The 21930-nt window shown below is 53.1% G+C and overlaps 1 protein-coding gene across 4 annotated transcripts in view; it reads left to right on the forward strand.

Moving 5' to 3' along the window:
- The window catches only part of PAX7 (paired box 7), a 104072-nt gene that overhangs the window by 49510 nt on the left and 32632 nt on the right, over nt 1–21930 (forward strand). For all 4 annotated transcript variants that reach the window (XM_007175019.2, XM_007175020.2, XM_057531634.1 and 1 more), the window contains exons 5-7: nt 5699–5898; nt 12730–12895; nt 14361–14563. In XM_007175019.2, the coding sequence (XP_007175081.1) occupies nt 5699–5898; nt 12730–12895; nt 14361–14563 (569 nt within the window). The remainder of the gene's footprint in view (nt 1–5698; nt 5899–12729; nt 12896–14360; nt 14564–21930) is intronic.

A 21930-nucleotide genomic window follows, 5' to 3' on the forward strand; every position in this document is an offset into this window, starting at 1 on the left:
TGTAAAATGGGGCTAATCCTGTCTGCTTGACCGTCCATTGGGAGAGATTAGTGTTGGAACTGTGAAAGGGCCTATAAACTGTAGAGTGCATGCACAAGTATAGGGTCGTGACTACTGCAGTGTGTCAGAGTTTGAAAGGAACTTTCTGAGCATTCTGCCAAGCTCTATTCATTTAAGGAGGCTTTATTAGGCCCCTGCTGTGTGCCAGGCACAGTCTCTGCTGGACTCAAGGATCTCCCTGTCCAGTGGGACCAAGAGACCAGAAACAGGCCAGTTTGATGTCTCCCGATGAGCTCTGAGAGCTCCTAGGATGAGAAGTGAAACCAGCCTGGCCTGGATGGACCCAGGACACCCAGCAGCTGGGTTCTGCAGGATGAACAGGAGTGCACCGATGAAAGGGTGAGGCATTCCGAGCAGAGGAGGCTGGAGTTCAAAGGCAGGGATGTGTGAGACAGCCCAGCTGGGTCATTTAGGACGCTGAGAGCTGGACAGGGAGTGGTGGGGTGAGTCTGGACGTGTGGGCAAGGCCAGTAATGGTGGGGCCTCGCTGGTGTAACTGAGGCCTCCCATGTCAGTGGCTGTGCAATTCAGCATGCTTCAAAGGAGGGGGCAGAGGCTGGGGTAGAGCACAGGAGAGGTGCCCTCCAGCGATCTTCTCTCCACTTCCATCAACCTGGCCTGAGCTGGGCTCTGACCTGACCAGACCTGGTCCTGTCCGCCCTAAAGCTCTGACAAGCCAGGCAGCTCTTGTCACCCTCTCATCCCTTATTCTATCCTCAGGCTGCTCTCAATTCACGGAGCTGTCTTCCTCTTTTATGCCTGTCCTGGCCCCAGTTCATCTGGAAGTGGTGTTTCCTCCATCAGGCTGGGAAATTCCTATCACAGGGGTGAGGCCTCCTCCATCAGATCGGAAGCTTCCTAAGCCAGAGGCTGTTTTCCCCCTGTAAGATTGGGAGGGCCCCAAGGGAGGGGCTGTTTCTTCCTTGCTCTGTATTGGACTCCTCACATCCCTAAGCAAGACAGGATCTGGGAACCCAGAGAGAGGGTCCCTCATCATATTCCTCTCCTGGGGCTATCCAGACCTGCTCCAGGCTCTGTCCCACCCCCACTGGGACCTTTCTCTCCAGAGCTGCTTCAGAGCAGGAAGGCAGGGGCTGCAGATGGCCAGGAGGCTGCTCCCCCACTGGTCACCCCAAATCCAGCCTCTGTTGAATGGAGGTGAGCCCATGTCCCCCTCCCTATGTGTCCCCCACCCTGTGCCAGCTGCCCAGGCTTCACCAAGAGGCAACCAGCTTTCAATGCATGGAGGACTCAGCCCCAGCCAGCAGGGCCTCTCTGTGGCCAAGTCCACCTAATCCTATTAATTTAACTCTGAGGCTAAAGGGTTCCCAGGGGTGGGGAGGGGGAGAGGCAGCACAGGGGAAACCGAAGTGAAGGTGATGTGGTAGCATCAGGGCTCTTTGTGTCCCTTCTCCCAGTCCAGTGGGACCAAGAGACCCATAAACAGGCAAGTTTGATGTCTCCTGATGAGCTTTGAGAGCTCCAAGGATGAGCAGTGAAACCAGCCTGGCCTGTATGGGCCCAGGAAGGCTTCCTGGGGGAGGACACCCACCGTCTGGGTTCTGCTGGATGAGCAGGAGTGCGTCGATGCCCCTTTTTTCTGTTATTATCATCATTATCCTCATCAATAATAATAATAATCCTTCATGTGTCCTTTACATGTTCCAAATTACTCCCATAGTCTTCATTTCATTCTGTTCTCAGAGCAGTCCAGTGAGGCATGCAGGGATGTATCATTATCCTCATTTTTACCTCTGAGACAATGGAGGTCCAGAGAGAGGGTGCAACTTGTCCAAGGCCACACAGCAAGGGTGGAGACAGAGCTCAGAATCCAGGTGTCAGGCCTCCCAGAAAAGGACTCTTGACTAGACCAGAGCTGCCCCAGAGGGCCCCCGAAACTCCCTCTCAATCTGTCCTTCCTCCCCATCCCTCTCCAGGAATGAGCATGGGCTTACTGGCTATGTGGCCTCTCTCAAGTTACTGAACCTTTCTGAGCTTTGTTTCCCTATTTGTAAAAGAACCAATAGTGCCAGCTTCATAGACCTGCCATGAGGATGGTACACCAAAGAATGGCTCCAACCTAGCATGGGGGGGTCTCTTCCCCTGGGATGGGCCAGGGTGGAGGTGGGAGATCTTTTCCAGGGGCCTGAAGTCACAGACTGTAGTCCAGCTCTCTTGAGATCTCTCTGGATCTCCCAGCTACTGGGACACGGCCCTGCTCTCCCCACTCAGCATCCAGAAGGTTGTTATGGCAACCACCATCATCCTAGTGGATCGTTCCAGATCTTTTCAATCAACAGAGACTTGTGGGCCCTGCTCTGCCTTTTCTAGTCTGGGTTTCCATCTGGGTGTCTCTCTGGGCTCGAGGAGATCCCAGATCCGTGCTCAGTAAGGGGCCTGAGGGACAGGGAGATGAGGAAGAAATAAACACAGGATTCCATGAGGCACCTAGAAAGCCAGAAGTACTTTGGATGGCAAGAGCATCCGATGCACATGGGGCCTGAGTGGGCACTGAGGCTAGGCAAGGTCTAGTAACAGAAGCACCTTGAACTTATCTCCAGTCAGTCATTTGCTAACTGCACTCATGATTTTGATTACGGTCCTTCAGCCTATGCTATTATTTCCCTAATATTTAACTTGGTACAAAAGTATCTTTAAAACCTGAATTCAAGGAAACGAATTCTCTTGTAAATGAAATACGCCTATCATGTCCTATAAACAGATGGGAACCATAAAAACGAATATCCTAAAAACAAACAATGTCATTAAATTCTACCTGGAGACTAGTGCATGCAGAAAGATCTTGAGGCCTGTCCTCTCCTTGCTAAAAAGAGAGACCAGCGGTGCTAAAGACACGCTGTCCTGTGGGGTAGCCAACAGCCCCGTGCGGCTAAGTAAATTTGAAGGAAAATGATATAAAATGAAAAACTCGGATCTTCAGTTGCACTAGACACATTTCAAGTGCTCGGTACTACACGTGGCTGATACTACCATATTGAACTGCACAGACCTAGAACATTTCCATCATCACAGAAAGTTCTATTGGACGGCACTGCTCTAAACTGAGCTGAGACTTAATCAGGCAGGGGTTTCTCCCAGGACAGGGCTGTGCCTTCTCCATCAGACTGGGGCTCTCCATCTCCTCCCCAGTCTGACCTCACAGCTCTGAGTACGATCTCTACCCATAGGTTTTGCCCCCAACAGCCCTGCTTCCCATCTCAGCTCCTGTCCGAGCCAAAGGGTCCCCACTGGAGGACGGAGCCCGGTGTCCCATTCCCCATCTACAGGCTGGCCTCCCTTCCTGCCTGCCAATCTCAGCTTTCTCCTTCTGAGGCCCCAAGGGCTCTCTCCTTGTCAACGTCAGAAAATCGAAGTTATGCAGTGAGTTTCAGGAAGTGAATCCTTGGGATTAGTTGTATTTGGCTCTGAGCCCCGGATGTGCTGGGGAAAGCACCCCAGCATGCCAGCTGTGACCATTCTGGCCTCCTCTTAGTGACAGGGAGCTGGGCAGCTGGGAAAGGGCAGGGGGGGTGGCTGGATCCGACCCCAGGTCTCTGCCTTTAGGGGTGAGGCAGGCAGCGATGAAGGCAGGTCTCCTTATCAATTGGTTCCCTTGTTGTGTGGCGTCACAATCAGCGGCCAGTGAAAAGCAGGGATGACCTCCCAATGGCCGTGTTAGCAGGATGGGGGAAAGGGGATCTGGGGCAGAGGAGCATTGCCCAAGACTGGATGATCTGCCAGCTGTGGATGCAGCCCTATGACAGCATCACGCATCATGCCCTTTGATATGCCAGGCCTTCGCACATGCTCTTCCCCCCGCCTGGAATGCCTTTCCCTTCACCTTCACTTGACATCTAAGAGGTTGCATTAGGTGTTTTGTTGTTTTCAGGGATGGGGGACAGTTGTCCCTTGTGGGAAGGGCCTAGACCTATTTGTATAACCAACATTTGTAGCCACTGGGTAAGAACAGGATGGGGGACAGGAGAGCAGGGTCTGAGTGTGGGTGTGGACACTTGCTGAGGGACTTTGGGTGTGTGATGTTACTCTGTGACTCAGTTTCTCCCATCTGTAGTGTGAGCACAAGATCTCTGAGGCTCTTCCAGCTTGACTCAGGTGAGCTTCCAGAACACAGCTTACGTAGTCTGTGCATGACACATAGCAGGTGCTCTGTCAATGCTCTGGGGAATGAATGAATGACAAAACATAGATGTGCTTCCAGAAATACCAAAGATGGAGATGGAAAGGGAAGAGAGAGAGAAATGAAACAAGAAAAGGGAGAAAGCAGGAGTGGGGAAGAGGAAGATCATCTCTGCCCGCTTTCTCTTTTCCCTTCCTTGGTTTCCTCTTCTCACCAGCCTCCTCCTCCATGCTCTCTACAGTTCCCCCAGGGCTCCTGAGAGTGCAGCTTCAGAGCCCTGGCTAGGGAGCTCCTTGCTGGCATTCCTTCTGCTGGATCAGGGATGGGCAAGAGGCCCAAGCTTGATGGGGGTGGAGAGTCAGTTCAGCCCCCAGGGTGTCTTCAGCCCTGACTGCTGAGGAGCTTGATCAAGCCCTTCTTGCAGCCTCCATCACCTGGACCTGGGACAGAAGTAAATTCCTGTCCTGACAGCCCATCCAGGGCCAGACTCCTGGGCTCTCTCTGCACAGGAAGCAAAGGCCTTCACCTACCCCTAGGCTCCAGGGTGGAAATTAATGGGGATGATGTGGTGAAAGTCATGGACATGGCCAAGGTCATCAGGTGAGGTCTCCTCCAGCCTGTAAGATCACTCAGTGATCCTGGAACATCCCAGGAAGGGCCTGGGTGTGGAAGTCACATCGTCCAAACCCTTCATACTGTAAATGGGGAAACTGAGACCCAAGGAGGGAAGGTAGCCTTCCTAGGGTCACTGTTCAGGGCATTTGGGAGAGAATCAAGCCTGGAATCTAAGCTTCCTGACTGCCAGCCCCGGGCACAAGCATTTGCTCCCTTCCTCCATCCTTTCCTTTCTTCCTGCTTCTTCCTTTCGTTAGTTTTTGCAATATTTTCCAAAAATGCAATAGTGTCATTGTTTAAATGATCATCATTTAAGAAATACTAAACCATAAATAAGTTTTAAAAAGAAAACAAAAATTCTGTCACCCTGAAGGTTAACATTTGTTAGTCTTTGGGGTGTAGTGTTCCGTAATGTATTATGCATGCTTTTTCCAAAAGTGGGATTCATCTCCACACCCTGGTTTGTACCTTGCCTTCTTCTTAAAGTCAGGTTTATTGAGGTGCAGTGAATATTCGGTAAAATTCTCCCCTTTTTGGAGAATATAGTTCTAGGAATTTTGACCAGTGTGTTTCATCACGAAACCATCCCCTGAGTGCTATGTCATGGACATCCTTCCGTGTCAGTAGAAATAACCTAAATGCCCAACTACAGGGGTTATTTTTTTAAAGGAATGTCTGGGCCATAAGGTATTTAACCAATCCCCTAAGGCTGGGCAGAGAGGTTGCTTCCCAGCCTTCACGCCGATAAATGGTGCCGGGGGGAACATCCTTCCTACGCTCAGGAGGGACCTGAGCCTCAGTGCCGTGGTGGCCTGAAGGTGTGCACAGAGCACCCCTCCATCTCACTGGGCCCCCACCCTCTTCCTCCCTCTCACCTGGCTGTAGGCAACCGTCTGGATGAGGGCTCGGACGTGGAGTCAGAACCCGACCTCCCTCTGAAACGTAAGCAGCGCCGCAGTCGGACCACGTTCACAGCCGAACAGCTGGAGGAGCTGGAGAAGGCCTTCGAGAGGACTCACTACCCGGACATCTACACCCGGGAGGAACTGGCGCAGAGGACCAAGCTGACGGAGGCACGAGTGCAGGTGAGGGGGCGCCTGGGGGTTTGTGCAGTGGGCATCACCCGGAGACCAGGACTGGGAAGGTGGGAGTGGCCAGCGTCAGAGGGTTTAGTGGGCACCCCCCAGGGTGGGGATGGAGGTTCTGCAGCAAGTGATCCAGGAACCGTGTAGACAAGTATTGCCCTGGCACTTGGTACAGAGTAAATGGGCAGCGAATGTTGACTGACTAACTAATCCCTAGACAGTCCCAGGGAAGCCAGGAGCGGCAGTGAGGACTTGGATTGCCTTCATCCTCCTGCCGACAAGAACTTCATGGTGGGGGGGGGAAGGGGGGAAGGAGGGATGGAGGGAGAGACAGAAAGGGAGAGGAGAAAACGGTGAGGGAGGGAGGAAGGAAGGACATTGGTTCAGCCACAAGAGAGGGAGCTCAGGGAATAGAAAAATCTCCAAATCTCTGAGGAGGGGAGGAAGTAATCAGGACAAAAATTCTAGAACAGACGTAGCTTCCTAAGATGGGTAATGAGTTTCCTGTTATGGGAAGCATGCAAGCCGACTAGGAGCATGTTCCTGGTGAGTTAGAAGCATGCGGGGGAGGGTGGGCAGACCTAGAACACCCCCTCCACACCCTCAGAGTGCATGGCTCCTAATCAGTGGGCCTGGGGGAAGGAAGGGCATGGAAAGAGCAGAGTCTGTCTGGGGTTCAAGGCCTGCAGTGGGGTGGGGGGACTCGCCTCTGCTCCCCAAGCTGAGCTCTCAGATTCGAGGTCTACAGTTCTCTAAGTCAGTCTCTAGGGGCCCGGCTGGGACAGGCTCAGGCTGGGTGGGTCGGGGAGGGTGCAGAGGAGGAAGAGAGGGGTCTGATGAACAGCTCCAGTGGGAGCCCATTCTTGGCCTGGCTTCTCCGTGAATGGGGGAGGCGGGTCTACAGAGGTCCCGCCCCCAACTGCTCACTGGGGGCGCTTCTATCTTATCCAAGGGGGACCAGCCTTTGTTGGGCACCTACCTTATGCCAGCTGCAGTGCTGGGGGCTACTCCCACGTGACCTGGTGGAAGCGCAGACCACCGTCTCAGGTCGGGATGGCCACTCCCCAAGCCTCAGGCACAGAAACCGAGGCTCAGAGAAGCGACATGGGGGGGATACAGAGCTCAGCAGAGGCTGAGCTGGGCCTGGAACTCAAGCCTGATGGATGCCAAGCCCAGGTTCTAGCCATCCAGAAGGAAGAAATGGACTCAGAGCCTGGGACTTGAAAGCAATGCAAACTGGCATTTAAGCAATCGGGGGACCAGCGTACCTCCCTCTGCCCTCCCCACCCCCATCCTGGAGTGGGGGACCCTTGGCTGCCACTGAGGGAGAGCCTGAGGGGAAGCGGGCAGGCGGCAGCAGCCAGCTCATCTCATTCCTTCCCCTCCTCTCCCGGGTGATACCCGAGCCTGCCCCCCAGCCCCCCGCCACCCTCCCCCGCCTCTGATCTTCCTGCAGCTGTTCTCCTGGGCACATTCCTGGGTGCTTTCTCATTCCCACGTCTGGTGGCCACGGCTGCTTCCCACCACCTGGAAGCCTGACCGCTCCTTGTAAAATTTCCTGGCTGTCAGGGCAGTGCTTTTATTGGCCCAGGGGACTCAGAAACAGGTGTCACTCAAGGTCCAAGGATGGAGGGGGGCCTGGGAACAGGGGGGGCAGCCAGAGCCCAGGCAAACCCACGGTGGGGGGACCAAGGCCGCCGTCCTCCACGTGGTGACTACTCTATCAGGCTCTGAGCTCCCCCAGGGCGGGGTGGGGTCTCCTCCCTCAGACTCTGAGCTCCCCCAGGGTGGGGCGGGGTCTCCCCACAACCCTTAGCCTGAGAACTTGGCCTGATCCCAGCAGAGGAGGGATCAATACATGTTGAGTTTTTAAAAAATGAACAAAGGCAGACCCAAAAATCAAGACAGGAATAACAGAATATTTGTCCCAGAGAAGAGAAGGCTTGGAGGACACAGCTGCTCTGAGAGGCCCCTCGGAGTGGGGGGGAGACCAGGGCCGATAGGACAGTGTCCTCAATCCCATATAAAGGTCTGCAGGGTCAGAAACACAAGATTGGGAGCCACAGGCCGGGTTCCCATCGGTTTCTGCCTCTGATCAGCTGTGTCACCTTCAACAGGTCAGCTTCCTTTCCTGAGACTTAGTCTCCCATTTATAAATAAAGGGATCAAACTAAATGAGCACTAAGGCTCCTTTAAGTTCTAGGATCCTGACTTATTGACGATCACAGCTGTCTTGTGAGGTGATGAGATCCCTGTAACCGGAAGTATTCAAGGAAAAGTGCAATGTCCAGTGGATCGGAGACCCTGGTGAGAGGGTTCCTGCTGTGGACAAGCGGGCAGGGACCTTGAAGCCCTCTGAGCACTGCTTTGATTTTAGGGCTGTATACTTTTAAGGTCTTGGCGTCTGATTCTATGAGTCTATGATTCGGGGATTTTGCAGTCCTATGCCATCACATTTCAATGGTGCTGGGAGACGGTGGGATACTGGAGTGGTTCAGAGTGGTCTCGGAGCCAGACGCCCATGTGTGAATTCCAGCTCCATCACTTACTCCCTCGGTCCTCAGTTCCCTCATCTGCAAAATGGAGATGACAAAAATAGGGTCCACTTTGTTCTGAGGATTTAAATGATTGCATGTAAATACACAGACACAGAGTCAGGAAGTGCTTGTCACACAGAAGTGCCCTGAGTAGGGGCCATTATTATTAAACTCCACCTATTCTTAGTGGTTCCAATTCTGGCCACCCTTGAAACTCCAGGTTCATTCATCTGGCAGTCATATTGGGTACCTACTATGTGCCAGACACTGTTCTAGGCACAGGGGATTCAGCAGACAAGAAATCCCTGCTGTCATGGGGCTGATGCCCAAATAAGCAAGGAAGCAGGTAAATATAGGTCAGATGGGGTTCTATCAGTCAACTGTGTCACTCCCTCTGCCTCCCTTCCAGCCCTGCTCCCCAGCAGAGGGTCGGGAGCCTCCTTCTGAAGCCTGCAGGGCATTATATGGTGTTATATGGTACCCCCGATGGCTGGTGGAGACGCCCCATCTCAGCCCACAGAAAGCCCAACCACCATGAAGGGTAGGAAAGGGGCGTGAGGCAGGAGGACACATGCCTAGGGACCAATGACTCCTTGGCCTGGAAGAATCTTCATTTCTAAACAACTGGGGTCCCGAAGCCAACCTTGCATACATCTTCCTTGCAGGTAAACAAATCTGTTTCGCACTGAGCTCCAAGATCCCTGAGCCTGTGCGTTTCTTCTAGAAACAGAGGCTGCAGGTCTGATAGGTCCCGAGGCCACCCCAGGTGTCTCCCACAACTGCCTATGAAAACATCTCATCCTTCAGATGACCAGCACCAAGAGACCAGGGCTGTGTGCAACTCTTTACATATGGCCCCAATTCAGAACCCTGCTATTTGCTTGGGGGTGAGCTGGGCGCATTCTGAACAGAATTCCATTTTGGAGGTGCTAGAGGGACTGGCTAAGTAATAACTTATGCCAAATCTTTTCATTACCCTAGATGACATTTATGATGCATTTCTATGTGGCAGGCACGATGCTCAGCACCCTACATACATTATCTTCATCATCCTCACTGTAATCCTAGGAGGTAGGGACGATTAGTCTCTCCATTTCGTAGGTGAGAAACCTGAGATTTCACTAAGAGAAGCAACTTCCTAAAGACACACGTAATAAGTGACTGTCCTGGGACCGGAGCCCAAGTCTGTCCGTCGTGTTCTTTTCCTCGGTGCTACACTGAAAGAAGGGCCAGATGAAATGTTCAACTCGGTAAACTGATGCTTCCTACAGTGTCCTGCTACCAGGGCTGGGTGTTGAGGGAAGGACCAAAAGTAAATAATAAAATGCAGCCTCTACTTTTAAAGAACTCAACCCTGATCAGGGATTCTGGGTGGGACACTGGGGCCACCACTGTCCCTCCTGGAGCCTCCATTTCCCCATACGTAAATAGGAAGCTTGCAGTACATACTGGCTAAGAGCCTTTCCAGCTCAGCCATCGGAGGCTTTCCAGCAGAATAAGAGTTGTAGATGCTGTTCTAAGTAAACACTTTGCCTGTGTTAACTCTTCTGAGGTCCAGAACCACCAAGAAGGTAGGTGGTTATTAGCAACAAAGGAAGTGAGGCCCAGAGGAATAACGGAATTTGCCCATCTTAGCTAGGAGTCAGAGGCAGGATTCAAAGCCAGGCAGTTGGACTCCGGAGTCCCTGCTCTTAACCATCATGTCACATCTTGTGAGGACGGAGGTGCCTGCTGTGGTGGAGGCAGCCCTGGGGAGACAGGACAGTGAGGAAGAAGAGGGGAGAGGAAAAAAAAGCATAAGACGTGTCCTCTCCTCCAGGAAGTCCTCCTGGATGCTGAGAGGAGTTGGAAACCCCTCCTCAGACCTCCTTATAGCACCTTGCATGCCACCCCATCTGAGCTGACTGCACCAGAGAGCAGCTGTCCTTTGACTTATCTGTCGTGTGCCCAGGCCAAGGGCAGCTTGAGGGCTGGGACTGTGTCCTGCTCACCTTCTATCCTTACTGTCCTGCTTGACACAGAGTGGAGTCCCAGGAACAGTTTGAGATGGGAAGGAGGGAAGTAAGGAGGGCGGGAAGGAGGAGGGAAAGGAAGGGAAAGGGGGAGAACGCTTCCAACTTGTTTGAGTCCTCTTTGTTTGAGGAACAGATGACCCATGCCGAAGAAACAGCTGCATGCAGCAAAACTAGAGCACGGTGTCCCAAACTTAAGTCATTCTCTGACCATCTTCAGGATTTTGGCCACATTTGCATATTATCTGTATTGTCATTTACTTTTAAAAATAAGATCAGTGTATTTTAAAATAAACACGCACATCACTGTCATAAAAAGGAAGGCAACTGGAATCACTCACACAAGGGAAAACAAGACAACATAGGAAAGTCCTGCCGGAAAACATCACCTACCAGGGCGTCCTGTCTGTGCTTTAAACAGGGAGATTGGCAAGTGTTAGGAAGGCACGAAGGATGCTGAACGCCAAGCTGAGACTTTCTCTTCCACACACCCCAGGCCCAGAAGAGATGGGAGTGGTTCAGGGTTATTTAACATCCGTGTCACTCGCCTTTGGGGATGTCTCTCCACCTCGGAGTGTAGGACCCCCACCCTTTGGGAAATGCTGATTTAAAACAAAGCTGTTCCCCACACCCTCCCTCTGAAGCAGGGAGCAGGTAACACTGCCCATTCCTCGCCAGTTCAGAGGCAGCCTCAGTCGGACTGGCAGGCATCCATCCCACCCAGGACGCCCCTGGGGAAGCCGTATCTCCTTTTTCTGTGAATCCTTAACGGGTAAGAGCCAGCTGCTCTGTTCATCCAGCTTGGTAAGCTGAACACCGTTTCTCCCCTCGGAGAAACGACAACCGATACCAGGGGCCATAAACACCCCTCCATCCCTGCTGAGACTGCCCTCTGGTCAGCAGACATCGTCCAGAGGTTTGGGTGTCTTAAGTGATCCATGCCAGGGAATCCATGTCTTTACCCACCAGGGGGGTACTCCCCACTGAGCCTTGTGGCCAAGCACCAGCAAAGGCACACCAGAGCCATCTCCGCCTTCCACTGTTCATTTGTTTGTTCGTTCATTCATTCATTCAACAAGTATTCCTATAGAGCTGTGAGCTGTGGGCCAGGAATTCCTGGCCTCTGCCTGTGAGGCTTAGGGCCTGAAGGGGAAACAAAGAAACAGATAAAGACAATAATTGTTTGTATGAGGCATCTCACAGCTGGAGGCCTCCTGAGAGAAGGGGATGGGGACCTGCCTAGACTTACTTTTGAGGCAGGGGATTCCTCATTGGAGCAGGGGGGGAGGCATTTCTGCTGAGCCCTGCAGGCCAAGGAGCCAGCCCTGGAAGAGTGTTTAGGTTGGAGGGAACAGCATGTGCAAAGTCCAGAGGTGGAGAAGCATTCTCTCACAGCAGCCCCGTTTTGCACACTCATTCTTGTGTTCATATTTCTCTGGCTTGTCCCAGGGAATTTGCTGCAAATCCAGACAAGAAGGTTCTAGGAAGTCACACTGATTGAAGTTTGAACCTCACATCTATTACAGACTAGCAGTGTGGCCTTGGGCAAGTGATTTGACCTCTTTGAGCCTCAGTTTCCCCTCCTGTAAATGGGACTAGGAGGGCAGGCCTCGTGGGTCTATGTATGGACAGACGTACGAAGAGCTAGCACAGGTCTCGGAGGAAAGGGAGACTTAAAGATGTTAGGTTATCTTCCCACTGGTGCTTAATCAATCCCTGTGTCTGTGGAAGGTGGGCTTTCCTAATCAAGGGGGCCCATGCAGCGAAAGCCAAGCAGGGCCTCAGGCTCCGGACAAAGAACTAGCTTTCACATCTGAGTGTGGCAGGTGGGTCTCAATTCAGGTGGGTTCCGGATATGTGGCCTCCTCCTTGGGGGCTTCCTGGAGGAGGTGAGGAGTGAGCATGTGTACGAACAAGGATGGTCATACATCTTTGGGGGCAGGAGCCGCTGCAGGGAAAGAGCACTGAACTGAGAGTCACTCAGACCTGGCTGTGCCTCTCCGACCCACCCTGTCACGTGGACAAGTCCCCCACTCTCTCTGGGTCTCAGTTTGCTCATCTGTAAAATGGGAATCATGATAACGACCTCCTCACTGGGCAGTCGGGAAGACAGAATAGGATTGTACCTATGAAATCACTTTGCAAACTGTTCCGAGTTGCAGGGAGGTGGGGACCTCCTCCCACGGAAGAGAATGCTGGCTGGATGGAGGGTGTAGCCGTGCCTCAGCTCCCTGCCAGGAGCCAAGCTGAGGGCTCTCCATCCTCCGCTCTCCATCCCCCAGGTCTGGTTCAGTAACCGCCGTGCCCGCTGGCGTAAACAGGCAGGAGCCAACCAGCTGGCAGCATTCAACCACCTTCTGCCAGGCGGCTTCCCGCCCACCGGCATGCCCACGCTGCCCCCCTACCAGCTGCCAGACTCCACCTACCCCACCACCACCATCTCCCAAGGTGAGTGCTCGGCCCCATCCTGGCATCTCAGCCACACCTTTCCATTCCCCTCCACCCCCACCCACTCCTCCCTTCCTTAACAAAGAAGGAATAAAAGGGTGTTTGGTTTCTTTCTTTTTTTTTTTTTTAATTTAATTTTTTTTTTTTTAATGGCTGTGTTGGGTCTTCATTTCTGTGCGAGGGCTTTCTCTAGTTGAGACGAGCGGGGGCCACTCTTCATCGTGGTGCGCGGGCCTCTCACCATCGCGGCCTCTCTCGTTGCGGAACACAGGCTCCAGACGCGCAGGCTCAGTAGTTGTGACTCACGGGCCTTGTTGCTCCGCGGCATGTGGGATCTTCCCAGACCAGGGCTCGAACCCGTGTCCCCTGCATTGGCAGGCAGATTCTCAACCACTGTGCCACCAGGGAAGCCCCTGGTTTCTTTTTAATGGTTGTTTGTCTGCTTTCATGTGGACAGACTATTAAGGCAAAAGAGATGGGGTCCTGCCCTTGAACTACTTGGCTCTGCATCCAGGTGAAGATAAACAAGGTCACCTCCATGCACACGTTTAGAACAGAGCTTCTCAAACTGTAAAGTCACATGCATCTCCTGGGTCTTATTAAAATGCAGAAGAGATGATGGTGGGCAGAGAAGAGTAACTCCCCTCCCTCCCTGGCTCCTGGCCCCCAGTCTGCCCTCCCCTTCCCGCCCTCCGCCCCCAGCACACATTAAGAATCCTGCTACTTGACTTCTGCCTCATGGAGCCCCGTGGCCTCCTCTTAAAGGACTGGCAGGCTAGAGTTCTAGAAGCTGAGGAGAGGCCTCCCTGTGATTTTTGATGAGAAATTGAACTGTTGGCAATGGTGATGGTCCCATCTGCTGGAAGGCTACGTGGAGGGGCCGTGACAGAGAGGAAGAGCAGCCCAGCAGCTAGGAACAGAACGGCAGTTCAAACTCTGACCCCCCCACTCACTAGCCTTGTCACCTTGCACAAGGGCCCTGAGCCCACTGAGCCTTAGTTTCTTCATCTGTAAAATGGGAATCACTCTTGCTTCATACCCTTAGACACTATTTGTAAAAGCACCTGGTGAGTGGTCGGTGCTCTCAAAGTGCTATCGGGACAGGCCTGGGCAGATTGACACAGTCCTCAACGAGATCTGACTTTCAGTCCAGATAATGTTTATTGAGCACCTACTATGTGCCAACCACTGAGAACAAGGCCAGCACGTAGTAGGTGCCTAGAGGTTGTCTGGAATGTTGATTGACGGTCAGTCAAGACTTGCCAGTCCGTAGTGTCCTGCCCAGAAGCCAGTCGTCCCATCCCAAGTAGCAAGAGAAGGTGGTCCCCTCCCCCCTCCATCCGATGGACGGAGGCTGGGAGAAGGAGGAGGCTCAGGTCTTGCCTTCCAAACAGGAAGTACTTGTCCTCCCTCGCCCTCTGGGGTGAGGCCACTTGCTCAGGCCCTCTCCTGGGTCTCTCCACAGATGGAGGCAGCACCGTGCACCGGCCCCAGCCCCTCCCGCCGTCCACCATGCACCAGGGGGGCCTGGCTGCGGCCGCTGCAGCTGCAGACACCAGCTCTGCTTACGGAGCTCGCCACAGCTTCTCCAGCTACTCCGAGAGCTTCATGAACCCGGCAGCGCCCTCCAACCACATGAACCCTGTCAGCAATGGCCTGTCTCCTCAGGTAGGTGTCCCCGCCCCCTGCCCAGGGTCCCATCACCAGATGATCGCCAGCCCAGCCAGCAAGGGCTCTGGGGGACACAGGCTGACTCTCCCTTGGGGAAGAATGGCTGTTGGACACCTTGAGAGAGTTTAAGTGGGAGGCGCGGATGCTCCTTCCACCTTCACTTGTCACTATTCTGTGACCCCTTCGCCCTGGGTTTATCTTCTTCAAGCCACAGACCTGGGTGACCCAGCGGGCAGATGCAGAGAAAAGGTTTCCATCACAGGTTTCCATATTTCTCACCACCCAGAGCTTATTAAACTGGCCCATCACCCACCTCATGGCTGTTCAGTCCATAAAAGTCAGGCATTTTCAGCGCGTTGATGGAAGCTTTGCACCATTTCCTATGGGATGCTCACTCGTTGGGCCTTTGTTCTAGAATCGGGAGTCTTTCCTGGATTCCATCCTGGGCTCCATCTCCCACCTTGGTCACTAGGAGTGACCAATGAGTGAAAGGAAGGATCACGTACTACTGGTGGAGAGAACTGTGGCAATGGGTGGGGAGGGGAGGGATGGTTCTAGCTTGGGAACTCTACGCTCATTGGGTCTTGGAACTCTGTTTACTCACATGTGATTGGTTGCTGGTTAAGTCACGCATTGCCTGTTGGTGCTATTAGAAGTGGTGGGACCGTCTTTAGATGAAGCCAGAAAGACAAGGCTGAGGCTGACGTGGTTATTGGTGGGTTTGGGGAATAGGATTCAGTGATGCTCCAAATCCTAGTAAATTGGAAGAACTGCTGAGTCCATTTTTGTCGCTATAACAGGTTCTCAAATATCCGTGGGGGAAAGAATTGAATCCAAGTCTCATTTTACCTTGCCTCCCATTTTCTGAGACACCTCTGTCACGTCTGTGGTGAGAACACATGGGATGCAAACTTATCTGAACAGCTGTAACGTGGTAGAAAAGGTGAGGCTTGGAGGGGGTTTAAATCCCAGCTCCACCGCTCAGGGTGTTAGGCTAGTAAGCATCTTTGAGCCTTAGTTTATCCCCCATTAAACAAAAGAGTAATTAAACAGAGAGCTGCTAACCTCCTAAGAGGGGTGTTCTCTGCATTCAATGTGCTAACAGGTCAAAGCACTTAGCACAGAGCCTGGCACAGAATAGGGGCCAAATAAACATTAGCTCTCCCCCACCCTGCCCCACCCCGCCCCCGCCATTGCCAGGACAATATAGTTAGTATGAGAAATGTGTTACCTAAAGAAAAGGACCAAAGAGAAGGTCAGCTACATCCCCCCAGGCCACTTCCACCCAGCTACCTGTTTTTGTAAGTAAAGTTTTATTGGAACACAGCCATGTCCGTTCATTTACGTATTTATTTATGGCTGCCTTTGTGCTACAACAGCAGAGTTGAGTAGTTTCAAAAGAGATCACATGGCCTGTAAAGCCTAAAACATTTACTATCTGGCCCTTATAGAAAAAAATGGCTACCGTTGGTCTAAAATATTCCCCCAAATGTTAATTTTCTGCATGTTTGGGGGTCATTCCTATTTGCCTCAACTAATGTGTGTCGTTGAGGACTAATTGTATTTCAGTTCCATCATTTACTTATGGGTAAGACCCCTTTCCCTCTCTACACCCCAGTTTTCTCATCCGTGAAATGGGATGATGTTAGCCCCTACCTCATAGGGTTGCTGAGGATTGAATGAGATGACCGAGGTAAAGCACTTAGGCCAGGTCCAGTGCAGAGTTGAATGCCCAGTGAATGGAAGCCGCTGAAGGCAGAGCTCCCAGTGGGAAAGCACCAAGTCCTCGTGGGCCCCGCATTGTGAGGGTGATGCAGCCTGTAGACCAGAATGTTTTTCCGGTAGAACCTAATTGGCCTCTTTGGGGTTCAAGGCCACCACCTCCATCTCATTAGTGCCGAGGACTAACCTTCCAGAGCCAGGTTTAGACATGACAGGATCCAGAGCTGGCTGGGTAAGGATGGATGCAGAGACCCACAGTGCCCACACTCGAGAATGTGGTCCAGGCCTGGCCTTATGGTACAAAACAAACTGGAGGAAATCTGGAGAGGGGTGTTGAGATCAAGTGGGCCCTCCAGCTCACTTTACAGATGGAGAGCCAGGACACGTTGGCTGGGCCGGGCCTGAGAGTCCAGGGCACCTGGCTCCCTGACCACTGCTCTTCCGTGTCCACCCATCTCCATGCGGGCTGAGGTTTATCCCCAGAGCAGCACTTCTGTCACAAGACAGAGGAGAAGCCAGCAAATCAAGGGGCCCCTGGCTTCTGGAGCATGGTTCAGCAATGGTATTAAAGAGACGATGTTCCACGCACTGTCTGAGTCCAGAATTGAACCTCAGGGAGGGAAGGAGAAGAAGGAAGAGAGCCTGCCCCACTACCGTGAGCAGCCAGACCAAACCCGACCTTTTCCCCACTTGAGTTGGACCCTCACCCCTCCTCTGAGAGACCCTCAAGGCTTCCGCCCCATTCCTCAGGGCAGAGAGGCTGTGCGGGGCGTGACGGATTGTGCAAACTTCGGAGACCCATCGGGAGGTTCCCACCAAAGGTGTGAAGAGAGATGGAGGGTCTAACGGGGGCCGAGGGGACCAGGAGGTGAACAGCTGCTGGAGGGCAGGGAGAGGGCTGCGTGCAGGGCGGACATGAGGGCAGGGTCAGGCTGTGTGTGCTTCTGTGTGTGTGAACCTCCGGGTTAGGCTACAAACACTTCCTGAAGGAAGGGGGCAGCGAGGGGGTGTTTAGGGTCTTATACAGAAGTCCCTGGCATTTCTGAGCTCTGATTCTCTGTACTCCCTCCCCCATCTGACAGGCCAGTTACACATGGTCAGCAATCTCTGTGGTCTTGGGGGTCGTGCGGGTTCTCCACCAAGAGAGGTTCATTACCATGTCTGTCTTCCCAGCAGGAGGGGTTTCTCCGTAGCTCACCTGGGCAACAGGGGGAGGATGGGCCCCACTTGGGCTGCGGGGCCAGCATACCCCTCCCTCCTCCAGGATCGCAGGTCCACGGTCGCCCAGGTAGCCTCGGCCCTTGTTCTTACAGAAGCCCAAGGGGATGCAGTCGGGGACCCAGCTGGGACTCTGCTGAGCATCTGCTTGTCACACCGGCCGGCTTGCCGCTGCCTGGAGAGGACCTGCCTCCTCCCCGCGGGTTGACCCGGGTCCTGGCCTCAGACCCAGCCTGGGAAGTGGGTGCTTCCAAGCCTCAGAGCCTCCCCGGAGAGTCTGCCCAGCAGAATCTCACAGAAAAGCCATTTACTCATCTCAGCTCTGGGCCTGTCCTCTGGCTCTAATATAACACATAGTTATGGAGTGCCGGCTATGGGCCAGGCACTGTTCTCGGCACTTGGGATAAATCAGTGAACATAGGGATGAAGGTCCGTGCTCTAGTGGAGCTGGCAGTGTAACAGGACAGACAGACAGTAAACAATAAAACAGCAAGGCATGCAACATGTTTAATAACAACGTGGATGAGGACAGCTAAGCTTTCTGAGCCCCTGTGATGTTCTGACCCTGTTCTCAGTGTTTCCTATATACTAATCTACTTGAGCGTCAAAGCCTGGGTTCAACCTTCGTTTCCAGAGCCTGAGATTTTACCCACTCACACTGCCCTCCTGCCTCTCAGAAACGCCCACACATGCTCTCTTTTTGAGAGACTGGCTGGCGGCGAGGAGAAATCATCTCGGGAAGCCAGTCCCCCCAGCTCAGTGGAAGGGAAAGCTCCTTCAGCCCATGTCATGGATGAGAACACTGAGGCCTAACTCAGGTTAGGGGCCAACAGGCAGAGCTGAGTCATATGAGAGGCTTAGATGACCTTGAGGCTTGGTTCCCTCGGGGCCCAGGCCCTCACCCACCCCTAGAACCCAGCCTGGTAGGATTAGGGACTCAGCACGTGGACGGCCCTGGCTTTGCTTGGAAACAACTCTTAGAAACCAGCTCAGGACAGCTTAGGACAAAAGGACCCTTTTGTGACATCACTTTGAGTGATCCGATTCCTGCAGGTGGATCAGTTCATACCAGCCCACGTGTAGGAATCACAAGCAGGGCACAATTTTAAGGGCGGTGGGCAGAGATAGAAAGGGGACACTCAGGTCCTTAGAGATTCCCCGGTCTGATGGGAGAGACACAGCCCCCAACCTGAGGAGCTCTCAGTCTGAGATGAGGGACATGACTCTGTCCTCAGGAACCCATAGTCTGCTGGAAGAGAAACCCCTTGTCCTTAGACGCCCCAGTCTGATGGTGGAAGCACAGCCCTGTCTTGGAGAGTTCCCAATGTGATGGGGGAGACAGGCCACGGAGGCCATTCATAGCTGCAGCACTGACCAGTCAAAGCCCCCAAGCAAAGCATCAGGAGCAAGGTTCTGCTGTTTCCAGGGTCATTTGAGCTGAAGGCCACAGGCAGGCTGCCCTGTGCTGGGGTCTTCTCCGGGGCCTGTGCAGATGTGTTCCCAGGGGCAGCCCGAAGCCGGAGCTGCCTTCTCCCCCAGGCTTTCTTAGATGCAGACTATCAGAGTTGGCAGTGGAAACTGAGGCCCAGAGAGGGGGAGAAAATTGCCCAGATCACACTGTCAGGTTAGCAGCTGAGCTGGGACCCGCACCCAGGATTCCAGACGCCTCACCCACAGCTCCTGTCACTGCTTCATGGGAAGGGGGCGTTTCTCTCCTGCCACCACCCCTCCTCTTGCTTCCTCATGATGTCCCTTGCACATCGTCCCCCTTTGTTCCTCTCTGGAGCTTAACGTGGAGGAACCTGTAAAGGGATTTACATATTTACAGTTTCCCCCATGTGGAATTAATGAAAGATATTCTCTAAGTGTGAAGCTAATCACACGGCCGTGATCACAGTACACCAAGCCTCGTCCTTTCCCTCCTGTAATAGTTACAGTGACGGCTTACGTAGAATGAACGCTTACCGTGGGCCAGCCATGCATGGGCTAAATGTTATACCAGCTTTCACTCAGCCAGTCTTGGCGGTGACCTTGTGATCTTGGTTTATAGATGAGGAAATGGATTTGTCCAGGGTCATCCATCCATCCGCCCATCTAACAAATATTAATTAAGCCCCTACCACATGCCAGGCCCCATGGTAGGTTCTGGAAAGTGGCAAAGCTAGGATTCAAATGGTCTGGCTCCAGAGCCCACTATGCTGTTCTCTTGTATCTGCCCCGTAAGATTGGTCCTGTGGTCCATATGGGGAAACTGAGGTCTGAGGCCACAGTGGCAGTTAATGGCATGGTCAGGTTCATGGTCTACACCTTTAAAAGTCAAGCTTCCCCTTCCTCCCTAGACCAGTAGGAATAAAGCTCAAGGCTTTTCAATTCTTTATGAATGGGGTCTCCAGAATGCCTCTCCATGGTAGAGTCCCACCACTGCCCTCCTGGCATCCTTTGAGGCCTCCAGGGGAGCCAATCCAGCCAGGAAAGACACTCCATCAGCTGACCACCTATGGGATGCCACATCCCCTGTCAGCACTTTGCTTCTGTGAAGTGACTCTGGCCCCACAGAACTTGGAAGAGAGGCTCAGAGAGGTTAAGTAACTTGCTGAAGGCCACAGAGCAGGTGAGTGGTGGCGATGCAATTCTAAGGCAGACGTGCCTGACCCACGCACTTCACCTTCACATCACCCTCAGCGGGATAAGATCGAGAAACCCCTCGCGCTGGGGAACTGAGCCAGGGCCCTTCACGCAGCGGCCACTGGAAACTCCCTTTGCCTTTTTCTCCCCTCACTTCCTCTGTGTGTTTTTTCTCCCTTTATTGGCGACACTGCGTTTATAATAAGCATTTAAAATGAGTCTTGCTGGACCAGGGACAGGGAAGGAGGAGGGCGTAAGAGATTTGTCGGCAGGAAGACGGGGAGGGGGATCGTGGGGTGTTAAATAGCCCAGAATTTTTTAAAAACTGATGCAAATCACTGGTAGGAGAGAAAATTATGTGCAATTACGTCCTGATATTGGAAGGTTTTGCCTAGCCCAGGCAACAAGATCTCATTAACAAGCAGAAAATAAGATTGAAATGGTGTGTAAAAGAGCTGAAAAATGAATTTGAATGCTGCGTTTGTCCACAATTACCCCCTCCTTCACACATATTTTATTGCAATTTTTTTATTATTCTTAATCTCTCCATTCCTCAAAGCAGATTGGGGACATCCTGGCATTACTGGGGCGTCGGGAGGAGGTGTGGAGGATTTCCTGCTCCCCTGAAAGGAGACCCTTCTCTTGCACATTTTCCAAGGTTGGGTTTTGGAAGGATCAGAATTCATTTCTCCGGCTTAGCGGGTTGTAGGAACATGAGGCTTTAACCCCAGCCGAGTGAGCGCGCCTCTGGGCCCCGCGCAGCCCTTCCTTTTCCTCCCTTCCCAGCGGCCCCTTTGCCTCCAGCTTCCTTCCCTTCGCCTTCTCAGGGTCTCTTCCAGGCTCATCCTTTCCCGGGAAGTCTCTCCTGGGAAGCCTGGGGCAAGAGAAACTGCCTGGCCTCTGGCAACAAGCAGCCCTGAGTTGGAGTTCTGGTTCTGCCACTATCTAAGTTGCTGTGTGGCCCTGGGGCAGCTTGCCTAACCTCTCTGGGCTTCCTTTTCCTCATCTGTAAAAGGGAGTGATAATCCCTACCTCTCAGGGGGTGCTGTGAGGACTAAGGGAGATTTGAGTACAGTGCCTGGCACATAGTAGGTGCTTAATAAATTCTCCACCCACCTCCCCCGTCTGTGCCCTGGCCTCCCAACTCTGTTTTACTGCCACCTCATTTCTTCTATCTCTTTCCCCCTTTCCTTCCCACCTGGAAAATGCCTGAGTTGGTTTCCAGTCTTGGGAAGAGAGGTTGACAGGGTGCAGGTAGCACCCCTCTCTGCGGAAAGCACAGGAAAGGCCATCTTCCTCCCTCCGCCCTCAGGTCCCGGGGAAAGATGAGCTGGGATGGAAGGAGTGACCGGCTCCAGTTGGAAGGACAGGCTCTGACGCTGGTTTTTCCCAGGATTAGGGGAAAGCTAACTGAATCACCTCACCCACCTACCCATTGCTCATGGTGACCAGTGGTGATGGTGTGGGGTCAGGGGTCAGCTGTGGAAAGGACCAAGAACCTGTGGCCAGATTTTCTTGGACTTGAAGCCAAATGCCCTTTTGCAGTATCTGCCCTCCCTGACTGGCTTTCACTGCACCAGTAACAGCCCAGCTCCCAGACCTCCCCCACATCAACCAGCCACATCTGCCAGCCTGAGTCACAGCCCTGATCAGGGTACCAACTGGAGGTCGTGAGGAGCGTCCACTCACCTCATCAGGCCTCCGCACACCCCCAGTGCCCCTTCCCCATAACTCCCGGCCAGGCCCACCCCAGGACGAGGATGAGCTACAGGCTCAGACAATCAGCCATGGGGTCCCAG

Source organism: Balaenoptera acutorostrata, chromosome 1, assembly GCF_949987535.1.
Source record: "Balaenoptera acutorostrata chromosome 1, mBalAcu1.1, whole genome shotgun sequence".
Lineage (NCBI taxonomy): Eukaryota > Metazoa > Chordata > Mammalia > Artiodactyla > Balaenopteridae > Balaenoptera > Balaenoptera acutorostrata.